General features: G+C 42.3%; 1 protein-coding gene across 1 annotated transcript in view; it reads right to left on the reverse strand.

Moving 5' to 3' along the window:
- Positions 1-14,626, reverse strand: part of NAT9 (N-acetyltransferase 9) — a 63,116-nt gene that overhangs the window by 16,625 nt on the left and 31,865 nt on the right. The window contains exons 3-6 of the mRNA XM_073608158.1: positions 7,953-8,062; positions 6,998-7,135; positions 2,243-2,302; positions 1,883-1,977 (exon numbers count right to left, since the gene is read on the reverse strand). Of these exons, the coding sequence (XP_073464259.1) occupies positions 1,883-1,977; positions 2,243-2,302; positions 6,998-7,135; positions 7,953-8,062 (403 nt within the window). The remainder of the gene's footprint in view (positions 1-1,882; positions 1,978-2,242; positions 2,303-6,997; positions 7,136-7,952; positions 8,063-14,626) is intronic.

Below are 14,626 nucleotides of genomic sequence, written 5' to 3' on the forward strand. Positions count from 1 at the left end.
CCGTGATTTGTCATAATTATGATGATTATGGCTTACAGCTTATGAAAACCCGAAATCCACAATCTCAGAAAATTAGAATATTACATGCAATCAATAAAACAAGGATTGTATATAGAACAATATCGGACCTCTGAAAAGTATATAAGCATGCATATGTACTCAGTACTTGGTTTGGGCCCCTTTTGCAGCAATTACTGCTTCAATGCAGTGTGGCATGGAAGCTATCAGCCTGTGACACTGCTGAGATGTTATGGAAGGTGTCATCTGCCACATGAGTGGTGAGAGACAGAAGAAGCTGGCTGCACAGGACAGACAGCAATAACAACCTGACAAGTCTTCGAACCCTCCCCTACTATATCTAAAATTAGGAAGAAGTTTTGTCTGCCGTTCTATAGTAAGAGTGGAAACTGCTAAAACATCAGGGATTATCCAGCCTCCAGAGTGCTGCACAGTGGCAGATACTGTGAATGCTCCATACCCCAAGGGGGGGGGGGGGGGGGGATTCCGGTGAGTGCAGCCACAATAAGAGCACGGATAAAGCATGCATGCTGTGATCACCTTTGCAAAGTGAAAATACCAACACAACTATTGTTTTCACCAGCACAGAAGCACTTTATTTTTGGATATTTAAAGTTGGGACTATACACATATTATGTTTTTAATTTTAAATGCATAACATTTTTGCACAGAAGCACTTTAAAGTACTAATGGGAATATTCATCTTCTAAACGCATTCTTTGGAGGATGTATTGGGAATAACCAGTCCCGCTGTCGGTCTAGCACTTGGCATATTTGCGCAGAGGTTATTTAATTGGTACTTTACTTATATTTATCTTTACATTTTGAAAATTTTTATTTTTACAATTATTATTTTTCCTTCTCTAGGTGAAAGGACACATGTGAAACTATGTAGCGTACACGTTAATTGCACTTTCACGCGTACATTCACCAACCAATTTATTTAGTTAACTTTAAACACAGATATAGAACAGCGCCATATCTACTTTATTTTCTTTCCATCCTGTTTTTCTTTAGCCAAGGTAAGACGCTTCTGACGTTGTTTGTTGTTCAGGAGTGGCTTGACAAGAGGAATACGATATTTGAAGCCCATGTCCAGGATCCGTCTGTGTGGGGTGGCTCTTGATGCACTGACTCCAGCCTCAGTCCACTCCTTGTGAAAGCCCCCAACACTTTTGAATGGCCTTTTCCTGACAATCCTCTCCAGGCTGCAGTCATCCCTGCTGCTTGAGCACTTTTTTCTTCCACGCTTTTCCCTTCCACATAACTTCCTATTAATGTGCTTTGATACAGCACTTTGGGAACATCCAACTTCTTTTGCAATTACCTTTTGAGGCTTTCCCTCCTTATAGAGGGTGTCAATGATGGTTTTCTGCACAACTGTCAGGTCAGCAGTCTGTCCCATGATTGTGATTCCTACTGAACCAGACTGAGAGACCATTTAAAGGCTCAGGAACCCTCTGCAGGTGTTATGGCTTAATTAGCTGATTAAAGTGGGACACTTTGAGCCTAGAATATTGCGCCTTTTCACAATATTCTAATTTTCTGAGATTGTGGATTTGGGGTTTTCATGAGTTGTAAGCCATAATCATCACAATTATGACAAATGACGGCTTGAACTATCTTGCTTTGCATGTAATGAGTCTATCTCATATATTAGTTTCACCTTTTAAGTTGCATTAGTGAAATAAATTAACTTTTGCACAATATTCTAATTTTTCGAGTATCACCTGTATATCTACACTGATAAATTAACACATTTTGGAAATAATAAGCCTACGTATACAGGTGTTGCTCTATTTATAATGACTGTAGAACACATACGCTTACTATCTGAGCTATGTAGGTAAGCAGAAGCTCTTACCTCCTCAAAATGCAGTTTGTTGAATAGTTGAACACTCTTCATGTTATCCTGACCTATTTTGGCTTGAAATGTAGAGATGCTCAAAAACGAAATACCTGGAAAAGAGGTAATAATGCACATTATATTAACATATTGCAGGCTAACCTCCTCCCGACTGCATATTGCATATATGTGACAGTAGGAAATGTGGGCTTTAGCACCTAGCTGCTGCATATATATGAGGCTTTCAATCATGTGACCACTGTGAGAACCAATCGCAGCCTCTCGACATAGAAGCCCACTTAACTGGCCACCGGAAGCCTTCAGCAGAGGGGTTAAGTGGATGCTAGTTCCAAGAAGTAAACTAATTATATATCTTACCATAGAACAACATGAGCCTCGTAGACTCTTCACCAAACCCTTTGCCACGACACATGGGCTCTAAAAAGCCAAAACACACAAAACAGACCATTAGTAACACACAAATGACAAATAGCTTGGTGGTAGGGAAATTCTGGTTAAAATGCTTGTAAGACAATTCAATAACAGGAAGACAGTATGTACATAGAAATCAATGGCATCTCATTTCTGCATCACCTCCCTAAATTCATATTTTACTTAGGACAGGGAATGCAACCCGATGCATATTACATCCAAACAACTTGCTGGGCTCATTGTGCAGCCATCCGTAAGGACCTATCTTATACTGGAATTTTCTAGGTTTAAAAATAGAATTCAGATTGATATATATTAGCAAGATGCAGAATTCTTAAAAGATTGATGAATGAATTAGAGAAATATGGCAGTGACATTTATTAAGGGCTGCTCAGAGCATGGTCATGTGAAGTGAAAGCTAATTAGGCAGGAGACATAGAGGATGTAAGAAGACATTATGAGAGTGCAAATTGATGTGTTGTGTGTGATGAACAAGAACATCCGGGACATTTCTACAAATGATAAGAGAGTTTCAGAGTCTACACACAGTGAGTGATGGAGCAGGGCTCTCTCATGACACACTCTCAAAAGCCAGTGTGTCCGTTTCAATGTCATTTTTTTATTGTATGTCTTCTTTTGCATCATAGCATATTAAATAAGTGTCAATGATCACTTTATAAACTAGATCAGCATCTCTAAACTACAGCCCACATCCAGACCGTTACAAGATTTTACCTGGCCCCCAGCTAGGGTTAGTGGTGTATCCTCAATGAACACTGATTGAGGATTAGGGTCAACACACTGCCTATGATCTCTGCTTTTGGATGTTTGGGGGGTTCTGATGGGGACCCTGATGTAAGGGGGAACTTTTATCGGGACCCTGATATGAGGGGGAACTTTTATGGGGACCCTGATGTAAGGGGGAACGCTGATGGGGGGCCCTGATGTAAGTTGGGGACTCTGACGGGGACCCTGGTGTAAGGAGGGGACTCTGACGGGGACCCTGGTGTAAGGAGGGGACTCTGACGGGGACCCTGGTGTAAGGAGGGGACTCTGACGGGGACCCTGGTGTAAGGAGGGGACTCTGACGGGACCCTGGTGTAAGGATGGGACTCTGACAGGGACCCTGGTGTAAGGAGGGGATTCCGACAGGCACTCTGATGTAGGAAACTAAGGGGAAAGTAATACTGGGAGTATGCTATAGGCCCTCTAACCAGAGGGAGGAGGGGGAGGCAGACCTCCTATCACAGTTTGGAATGGCAGCAATTATGGGAAGTGTCATTATAATGGGGGATTTTAATTACCCAGACATAGACTGGGTGGAAGGAACCGCGCATTTATCTAAAGCTCGCCATTTTCTAAATGCCTTGCAGGACAATTTTATGGGTCAGATGGTAGATGCACCAACAAGAAACAAAGCTTTACGAGACCTACTGATTACCAACCATTACAGACCTGATCACAGATGTGTAAATACGGGGCAATTTTGGAAACAGCGATCACAGGTCAGTTAGTTTCAGTATAAATCACACAAATAGGAAACATAAGGGGAATACAAAGACACTGAATTTCAAAAGAGGCAACTTCCCTAACCTACGAACCTTGCTAGAAGATATTAAATGGGATAAAATCTTAGAAACAAAGCACACGGAGGAGAGATGGGTTTGCTTTAGGAGCATATTAAATAAGGGTATTAGCCAGTGCATCCCGATGAGAAATAAATTATAAAGAGCATATAAAAGTCCTGGGTGGCTTAACTCCAACGTAAAAATGCATATAATCGCAAAGGAGAAGACCTTCAAAAAATACAAGGCTGAGGGGTCATCAGCATTCCAACTTTACAAAGTATGCAACAAGAAATGTAAGGGTGCAATTAGGGCGGCTAAGATAGAAGACAAAAGACACATAGCGGAGGAGAGTAAAAACAATACCAAGAAATTCTTTAATATAAATAGTAAAAGAGGGAAGTCAGATCATATTGGCCCCATAAAGAATGATGAAGGGAATCTGGTTACTAAGGATGGAGAGATGGCGAAGATCTTGAATTCATTCTTCTCCTTAGTCTTCGCGAGGGAAACAGGGGGATTCAGTAACCAAAACTGCAAGGTTTATCCTCATGACATGTCACAGGAAACTAACAGAGGACAGAATTAAGAATAGACTTGAAAAACTTAACATCAATAAGTCACCGGGACCAGGTGGCTTGCACCCGAGGGTCCTTAGGGAACTCAGTCAAGTAATTGCCAGACCATTGTTCCTAATTTTTACGAACAGTCTACTGACTGGAATGGTACCAGCTGATTGGAGAAGAACCGATGTAGCACCAATATTTAAAAAAGGACCAAGAAATATCCCTGGGAATTACAGACCAGTTAGCTTAACGTCAATAGTATGCAATCTCTTGGAAGATATGATAAGGGACTATATACAAGATTTTTGCAATGACAGCGGTATCATTAGCAGAAATCAGCATGGATTTATGAAGAATCGTTCTTGCCAAACCAATCTATAAACCTTCTATGAGGAGGTGAGCTCCCATCTAGATAAAGGAAGGCCCGTAGACGTGGTGTATCTGGATTTCACAAAGGCACTTGATACAGTTCCCCATAAGCGTTTACTGTACAAACTAAGGTATGTCGGCATGGACCATAGGGTGAGTACATGGAGTAAAAACAGGCTACAAGGGCGAGTTCAGAGGGTAGTGTAAATGGGGAGTACTCAAAATGGTCTGGTGTGGAAAGTGGGGTCCCCCAGGGTTCTGTCCTTTAATTAATTCTAAATCCTTAAATTGGATTTAGAATTAAATCCTATTTAATTTGTTCATAAACAACCTGGAGGATGGGGTAAACAGCTCAATCTCTGTATTTGCGCATGATACTAAGCTAAGCAGGGCAATAACTTCTCCGCAGGATGTGGAAATCTTGCAAGAAGATCTGAACAAATTAATGGGGTGGGCAACTACATGGCAAATGAGGTTTAATGCAGAAAAATGTAAAACTTTTTTCACCCTTTAGACCCCTTTCACACACGCAGACAGTTCATTTCATCAGTTCAGTCACGTCAAAATGGATCAAGTATTCATCCATTTTTCATCAATGGTCATCAGTTTTTCTATCCGTGCTCATCAGTTTTTCATCCATTTTGCATCAGTTTTTTTTTTACATTCACTAACAATGCAAAAACGGATGAAAAACTGAGTTTACATCCATTTTTAGTCCAATCCATTTTTTAAACGGAAGAAAAATACAGCTTTGATCAGTTTAAAAAAAACGGATGATGACGGATTCGGATGTAAACTGCTGTAAATGGATGATCATCCATTTACATCCGTTTTTCCATAGAGATACATTGATGTCCGTATTTTCATCCATCAACGGATGAATGAAAAACAGACAGAATGTGTGAAAGGGGCCTTAAAAACACCATACATAGCTTGGTTGCTAAGGAGCGGCCGCCGCATCCTTAACAACGGATGAGTCATCAGCTGTCAGCAGGTTCCCCACTGACAGCTGAATGTTAAAAGAAGAACTGCCACCTGAAAATTGCCAGAGGAAAAGCGGCGTGGGGTCGCCCTCAACCCATACCAGGCTCTTCGGTCTGGTATTGATTTGGAGGGGGCTCCCACTCCAAAAAAAAAATATGGCGTGGGGTCCCTCCAAATCCATACCAGACCTGAAGAGGAATGCAGCCCAGCAGTTCAAGAAAGTGAGGGGGCGAGCGAGCGAGCGCCCCCCTCCTGAACTATACCAGGTCGCATGCCCTCAACATAGGGCGGTGCTTTGGGGCAGGAGGGCTTATCAGAATTTGGAAGCCCCCTTTAGCAAGGGTGTTCCCAGATCCTGGCCCCCTATGTGAATGAGTAGGGGGTTGAGGCTAATTGGGCTAAATTGGGCTAACTTTACTGTTCTGTTCTTTTTTTTTTTTAAGCACAAATCTGTTTTCCAAAAAAAAAAAAATGATGATTTTTACATGTAGGAGAGAAATGTCAGAATTGGCCTGGGTGGCAAGTGGTTAGTCAACATTTTAGCTTTCATAATATGTCTGTAGCTGCATCAATAGCTTTTTGTCATAACTGCTATAGAAATTCTGCAATTTGTTGAGGTATTGCTATAGTCATAGCTTTATGAGGCATGTACTCTACAAAGAGACACAGACTTTCACTAAATAGTAAAACTGGCAATAACAGCTAACTAAAGCATCTAAGGTTAAGTTTAGACCTTGCCACCTCTCTGAAAAGTGATCCATAGTGGATTTCTTTTCAGAGGCATTGGACAGGCAGCAAGGAGATGAACTGTTGCCTCCTTACCACTTGTTTAAATCTCTGAAAAACCTGCACCACCAGTTGCGGCATAGCTTCATTCACTTGAATGGGTTGTGTTCAGCAGCAGTACTGCCTGCCATATGCGACAGGGGTGATCATTTTTGCCATGGCCATAAAGAACAGCATCATGCCTGTGGCATGGATACAACCCTGTTGGTCTGCCTTTACAGGGGGCAGCTGGAAAGTGGTAAAAAGGCAGCTCAAGCATCTCTTTTGACCTTCCCTGCCCCCAAGTGTAGATAAAAATTTTTTTTTTGAAGAATAATTTCTTTGGAAAAAAAAAACACTTTTTTAAAATTTTTCTTCTTAAAACATAAACCTGTAAACGTTTGAAAAGGTTTACAAATAAAGAAATGTAATGGAAATAAGTTGAGACTCACCTGCAATCATAATTTCAATCTCTGCTAATGTCGGGTTTTCAGGGTCAGCGATGAACAAATTAACATCTCCCACCATGCACTGCTCTTCTGGGCATCCCTGATCCCATCTCTCAGCATCCAGTATGATGAAGGTACACTCTAAAATGTAAAGTGGGAAATATTTTTACTTTTTATATGACCATTTAATGAGATGAATTCAGTACATCAGGATGGGGCATGTATCAAATGTCTGTCTATCCACTCCTAAAATTTACACAGCTCTGCCACTGTCTGTCAGGGCAGAAGACCTGTATATTATCTGCTGCAGTTTAGTAATATTTACAGGTCATGTCCCTCACTTAGACTGTGATTGGACAGTGAAAAATGAAGTGTTAAAGAGCTTATCTTTCTGTTCTCTCCTCCTATCAGCATGCTTCTTGTTGGCAAATGAGCACTGTAGCACAGCTGACTGGCTCCTTTTCTTGCTTTTCTTTCTCCCAGTCTGTGCTCTGCTGTAAGTGACTGCAAGAGGCTGATATGAAATTAGATTTAGGTATTTAACATACTTGATGTAATAATGAATATAGAGTTACATTATTTTGTGTCCAATACACTATCTGCCTGGAGTTCAAGTGCTATGTAAAAGTGTCAGCACTATATAAGTACCTCAATGAAATAAATGATTGATCTGTAAACTGATCACACAAAGTATTGGGGCACAAGTGGTGATCATTCACCATAGAACAAGTATCACCCTAAGACAGTAAAAGAGAAGGCGGCTCTGAGAAGTGCTAGAGGAAGTGGAATACTAAAAATGATGTCTGCTTTTTAAAAGTGGACAAAAAAATGTTGTCAATAGCAACTAACATTTCACTGTCTACACTACAGTAGGAAAAAAAAAATGGAACGGTTTCTGAAGTTTACACTGGACTTCCAGAGAACAGACTAATATCATTATTGATAATTGGCCACTTACTATCATTATCCTCTCTCCAGCTGCGCTGCATATCATATTCCTGCTCCAGGGTCAGGGGCTCAGAGGCTGTAAGTTTCTGGAGTTCCTCCGACTTCATCCACTCATGGTACCTGAAGGGGAACATTTTAAAGTGAATAGTTATATAAAATAATATGATAACACAGATGTTGGTTTGGTAGGAGGAAACCAAGATATCAAAATGAAATTAAAGGCATTTTTTTTTTGTTTAACCACTTGCTTACCACTCTATAGCTGTTTTACTGCTACAGGGCGGCAGCTGTGCACCAGTTCATGAATATATATATATATATGTGGTCCGGCTCTTCCGGGTAGTGGGTGCATCACCAGTGTGTAATCACAGCGGGAGCCGATCAGTGGGTACCGCGGACTTGATATCCGCGGGCACCCGCTGATCAATCGGTACACAGGCAGAATGGAGGTCTGCCTATGTAAACAAGGCAGATTGCCGTTCTGTCAGTAGGGAATGCATGGATCCTGTGTTCCTGCAAAGCAGGGGCATGGCTCTATGCCTTCCCCTAGTACAAGCACCTCCCACACTGTACAAAAACACTGGCTAGGCACACAGTTAACCCTTTGATCACCCCTGATGTTTTTACCTAAAATATGTAGCAGAATACATATTGGCCTAAACTGATGAAGACATTTTATTGGATATGTTTTATAGCAGAAAGTAAAAAAATTAGTTTTATTCAAAAATTGTCTGTCTTTTTTGTTTATACCACAAAAAATAAAAAAAACATAGAGGCGATCAAATACCACCAAAAGAAAGCTCTATTTGTGGGAAAAAAAGGACTTACATTTTTTTTGGGTACAGCATCGCACGACCGCACAAATAATTAAGTTTGCATTCGCAAAAAACGACCTGGTCATGAAGGGGGTAAAGCTTCTCGAGCTGAAGTGGTTAAATAACAAACATGTCATACTTACCTGCTCTGTGCAATGGATCTTCCTCTTCTCAGGTCCCCCGCCGGTGCTCCTACTGAGTGCCCCTAAGTAGGCTCGCTCCAGAGCAGCTGCTCTGTGTGTCCATTCACACACAGAATCGCAATGGCTCACTGGCTATGATTGACAGTAGTGGGAGCCAATGGCCAATGAGGAGTGGGAGTCCCAGGAGAGCCGAGGTATTAGTGGGGGCTGGGGGGACTGCTGCACACAGAAGTTTTTATTACCTTCATGCATAAAATGCATGAAGGTAAAAAACCTTGAGCCTTTAGAACCACCTTGTGCTGAATAACGATCCAAGAGCTAAAATCTATGCAATTTTTAGGGAGTGAAAAAAGTAAACTCGGTAAATTGTAATTATAATGGTGAAAGCAATCTGCACTTAGTGCCAAAGACCATGTGATTTGTGAACTATTACTACATAATTAATAATAGCAGCACTCACTGGTATCCAAATACTAGAATACCCAAAACGCATAAACAAAAAAGCGTGGCGCGCTGTCTCTTTAAGACAGTGAAACGAATGTACACAACTTAACATATATAAAATGTGTTACACTATATCTCAAAATTGCTTTGCAAATATACATATGAATCAGTCCTCATAAATAGACTGATGTATGCACAAAATAATAATACTGATATAATACAGAAGAGTTTACAAGTTCAACTGTGTGTTAGATAAGTGAAAAAAGTCCCAAATAAAAAAATACATATTTGAATAAACCTCTTACCAAAAAAAACAGACCTTAAGGTTATGGAAGTCAGCTAGTGCTTTATCTTCAGAAATCATCAGACTGAAAGTTATAATCATCCTTTTCTATGTATGTACTCTGATTACATAAACCGCATCAATGCAAGCAGACACAAAGGAGAAATCCATAGTGTAATATCCTCAAGAACCATTAATTAATAAAAAAGAAAGTGTGCAAAAGAGACAAGCATGCAATCGCCACACCACTTTATAAAGCTGGCAGGCGTGATGATGTCACTGCCAAAGCTTCTCTCTACGCGTTTCGTCTACACAAATGTCTTCATCCTGTGCCCCTTGAAGACATCTGTGTAGATGAAAACACATACATGGTTCTTGAGGATGATAAACTATGGATTCCTCCTTTGTTTTCCTCCTGCTTGCATTGAGGTGGTTTATGTAATTATCAGTCTGGCAATTATAATCAGCCTTTTCTTTGCAGGTACTCTGATTACATAAACCACATTAATGCAAGGGGGCTGCACATACAGGGGGTTCTTCCAAAGAAGTGGCGTTCTTAAAATAAGTGGCACTTCCGCTCTTGCTCCATCCATCTGATCATTTTGTTCTCTCTTCACAGGTACACCTGCGTTTATATCTCCACATACCTTAAAACTGAACATTGCATGACTGCAAAAAAGCTTATTGGGTAAACCTGCGTTTATATCTCCACATACCTTAAAACTGAACATTGCATGACTGCAAAAAAGCTTATTGGGTAAACCTGCGTTTATATCTCCACATACCTTAAAACTGAACATTGCATGACTGCAAAAAAGCTTATTGGGTAAATCTGTTTGTCACCACTGTTTCAACTCCATCTGTAGCCATGCTCACATTATTTCAATGTTTATTTAGCCATTAAGTCTTACCTAAATTATGGGTTGCCTTATCTTTACAATTTTGGCCTTTTAGTCCCCTTGCAGTTTGATTGTGGTGTGAAAGTTATGCCCTTCTAGCTGTGTTGCTAATATGCCCTCCTAATTGATTAATTGCCAGATTCAACCCACACCCAACACACAGTATAAAAACAAGGCCTTCCTTACGGGGGAACACATACAGGGGGCTGCACATACAGGGGGTTCTTCCAAAGAAGTGGCGTTCTTAAAATAAGTGGCACTTCCGCTCTTGCACTTCAGCGATTTGCACAAAGCAAACTATAAAAGACTGCAGGTGACCCCATTTCCTAATCTTATCATCTTCCTCTCTGAAACATGCACTCTTTACCTCTCCTCCTTTTCACAATTGCTGCCTCTCTCCTCAAACTCTCTTTTCTACATCCCTCTGCTCCACCCCACAACCTGTACATATCACCCTCACTTCTCCCCTCCCCCTATTACTGCACTCATCACCTCTTTCTAACTCTAAGTCCACTTGCTAACATACCCCCCAGGATACTGAAGCATGTCCCCTCATACAAGTCATATTCTCATATTACCTCCCTCACTCTTCTGCTTCTCCTAATCGCTGGAGATATTTCCCCAAACCCTGGGCCCACTTTATTTAACTGTGCCCAACACACCCATCACCATCACCCTACACCCTCTGGCAGTAGTCGCAATCTACACAATCTAGTCTCCATTCCTCTTCTTGCCAACACCAGCCTCACTCTCTCCTGCGCCCTCTGGAACGCCCGCTCTGTCTGCAACAAACTCACTGCTGTTCATGACCTCTTTGTCACTAATTCCTTTAATCTACTTGCTCTCACAGAAACCTGGCTCCACGAATATGACACCCCTTCTCCTGCTTCCCTCTCCCAGGGTGGCCTTCACTGGACTCACTCCCCCAGGCCTAATGGACGCAAGGGAGGTGGAGTGGGATTCCTCCTATCCCCCCAGAGCACCTTCCAGGTTATTCACCCTCCTCCCTCTTTTTCACTCTCATCATTCGAAGCCCACTGTATACGTCTATTCTCTCCCACTTCCCTAAGAATTGCTGTGATCTACCGGCCCCCTGGACCATTATCGACTTTCCTTGATGAGTTTTCTGCCTGGCTACCCTACTTTCTCTCTTCGGAAATTCCCACAATCCTTCTCGGTGATTTCAACATCCCTGCTAATACAAACATTCCTGCTACTTCTAAACTTCTTAGTCTAACCTCTTCATTTGACCTGAAGCAATGGGTACAGGCTTCTACTCACTCTGATGGCAACACCCTTGACCTTGTATTCTCTTACCTATGCACTCCATGCAACTTCTCAAACAATCCTTTTCCTCTCTCCGACCACCACCTTATTAGTTTCTCTCTCCCCCTGTCTTCCACCACCTTTCCCTCCAATCGCCTAACCGTCACCCGTAGAAACTTTCGCAACTTCAACTCCTCTCTCCTCTACTCTGCTACCGACCACCTCTATGACAAAATCTCCCCCCTGTCCTGCCCCAACCAAGCCATATCCATCTACAATAAATCTCTGTCCTCCACCCTGGACAAGCTCGCTCCCCTTACTACACGCAGAATCAGGCCTCGACCCCTACAACCCTGGCAAACAGATGACACTAAAATTCTCAAAAAACGTAGTCGCGCTCTTGAGCGTCTGTGGCACAAGACTAAGTCTCTCAAAGACTTCAACCAATACAAATCTGCCCTCCAAAAATACTATTCTTTCCTCCACACTGCCAAGCAAACCTATTTTACAACTCTTATTAATACCTTCTCATCCAATCCCCGTAAACTCTTCTCTACCTTCAACTCTCTACTTTGTCCTCCACCGCCTCCCCCCACTGATTTACTCACTGCCCAGGAAATCGCTAATCACTTCAAAAACAAGATTGATACAATCCGTGATGAAATCTCCACTCTACAGGTATCTCCCCCAGCTAAGACCCCATGTCAACAGATACAACTGACACTACCTCTATTCAAATCTACTACTCCAGACGAAGTTGCTAAACTCCTTTCTATCGCCCACCTAACTACCTGTCCCCTGGACCCTGTTCCCTCTCAAATGCTACGGTCACCCTCTGACCCCATCCTACACTCTCTAACCCACATCTTCAATCTCTCCCTCACCTCTGGCGTCTTCCCCGATGCTCTAAAACATGCACTGGTCACTCCCATACTCAAAAAACCATCCTTGGACCCTACCAATCTTAACAACCTACGCCCTATCTCCTTGCTCCCCTTTTCCTCTAAACTCCTTGAACGCCTGGTTTACAACCAACTGAGTGACCACCTCATTAAAAACAACCTTCTTGATCCCCTTCAATCTGGATTTCGCCCTCAACACTCCACAGAAACTGCTCTTTTAAAACTCACAAATGACCTACTAACTGCAAAAACCAACGGACACTATTCTGTACTCCTACTTCTGGATCTTTCAGCTGCCTTTGACACGGTTGACCACCCCCTCCTCCTCAAAAAAACTTCACTCCATCGGTCTCCGTGACTGTGCTCTTCAGTGGCTCTCATCCTACCTATCCCAACGCACCTTCAGTGTCACTTACAATTCTACTTCCTCCACTCCTCTTCCCTTCTCTGTCGGGGTCCCCCAAGGTTCTGTTCTTGGACCTCTTTTATTTTCAATCTACACCTCTTCCCTGGGTCAGCTGATAGCCTCTCATGGCTTTCAATATCATTTCTATGCTGATGACACACAAACCTATCTCTCCACCCCTCAACTCACTCCATCAGTCTCCTCACGCATCACTAACTTACTAACCGACATATCTGTATGGATGTCACACCACTTCCTCAAACTCAACTTGTCCAAAACCGAGCTTATAATATTTCCTCCCCCATGTGCCTCTTCCCCTGACTTCTCTGTGAAGAGCAATGGCAAAACCATCCACCCGTCCCCACATGTCAGGGTGCTAGGTGTTATCCTAGATTCTGAACTCTCCTTTCAGCCCCACATCCAATCACTTTCCAAAGCTTGCCGCCTCAACCTCCGCAACATCTCTAAACTACGTCCCTTTCTAACCAGTGAAACTACAAAGCTCCTGATTCACTCCCTGGTTATCTCTCGCCTCGACTACTGCAACTCCCTCCTCATTGGCTTACCTTTAAATTGACTATCCCCCCTTCAGTCCATCATGAATGCTGCTGCCAGACTCATCCACCTTACAAACCGATCAGTGTCTGCTACCCCTCTCTGCCAATCCCTCCATTGGCTGCCACTCGCCCAACGAATTAAATTCAAAATACTAACAATAAGTTACAAAGCCATCCACAACTGTGCCCCCAGCTACATCACTAACCTAGTCTCAAAATACCAACCTAAACGCCATCTCCGTTCCTCCCAAGATCTCCTGCTCTCTAGCTCCCTCATCACCTCCTCCCATATCCGCCTCCAGGACTTCTCCCGAGCCTCGCCCATCCTCTGGAATTCCCTACCCCAATCTGTCAGACTGTCTCCAACTTTATCCACTTTTAGGCGATCCCTGAAGACTTTCCTCTTCAGAGAAGCCTATCCTGCCTCCATCTAACAACTGCATTATTTTCTCCATTAGCTCATCCCCCACAGCTATTACCCTTTTGTATAACTTGACCCTCCCTCCTAGATTGTAAGCTCTAACGAGCAGGGCCCTCTGATTCCTCCTGTATTGAATTGTATTGTACTTGTACTGTCTGCCCTAATGTTGTTGTAAAGCGCTGCGTAAACTGTCGGCGCTATATAAATCCTGTATAATAATAATAATGCAAGCAGGAGGAAAACAAAGTAGAAATCCATAGTGTAGTATCTTCAAGACCTGTTTATTAATAAAAAGAAAGGGTAAAAAGAAAGTGTGAAAAAGAGACAGCTTGAAATTGCCACACTGCTCCAAAAAGCCAGGGGGGCGTGATGACGTCACCACCAAAGCTCCTCCCTATGCGTTTCATTTACATAGAGGTGTTCAAGGTGCACAGGAACACCTAAGAAAGAATTATTGTTTTTTTTATTTGGGACTTTCCTGGACTCTCATGATTAAACTTATAAACTCTTCTGTCTTATATATATTTTGTGCATGTTATTTATGAGGA

This window comes from Aquarana catesbeiana, linkage group LG12, assembly GCF_042186555.1.
Source record: "Aquarana catesbeiana isolate 2022-GZ linkage group LG12, ASM4218655v1, whole genome shotgun sequence".
NCBI classification, from domain to species: domain Eukaryota; kingdom Metazoa; phylum Chordata; class Amphibia; order Anura; family Ranidae; genus Aquarana; species Aquarana catesbeiana.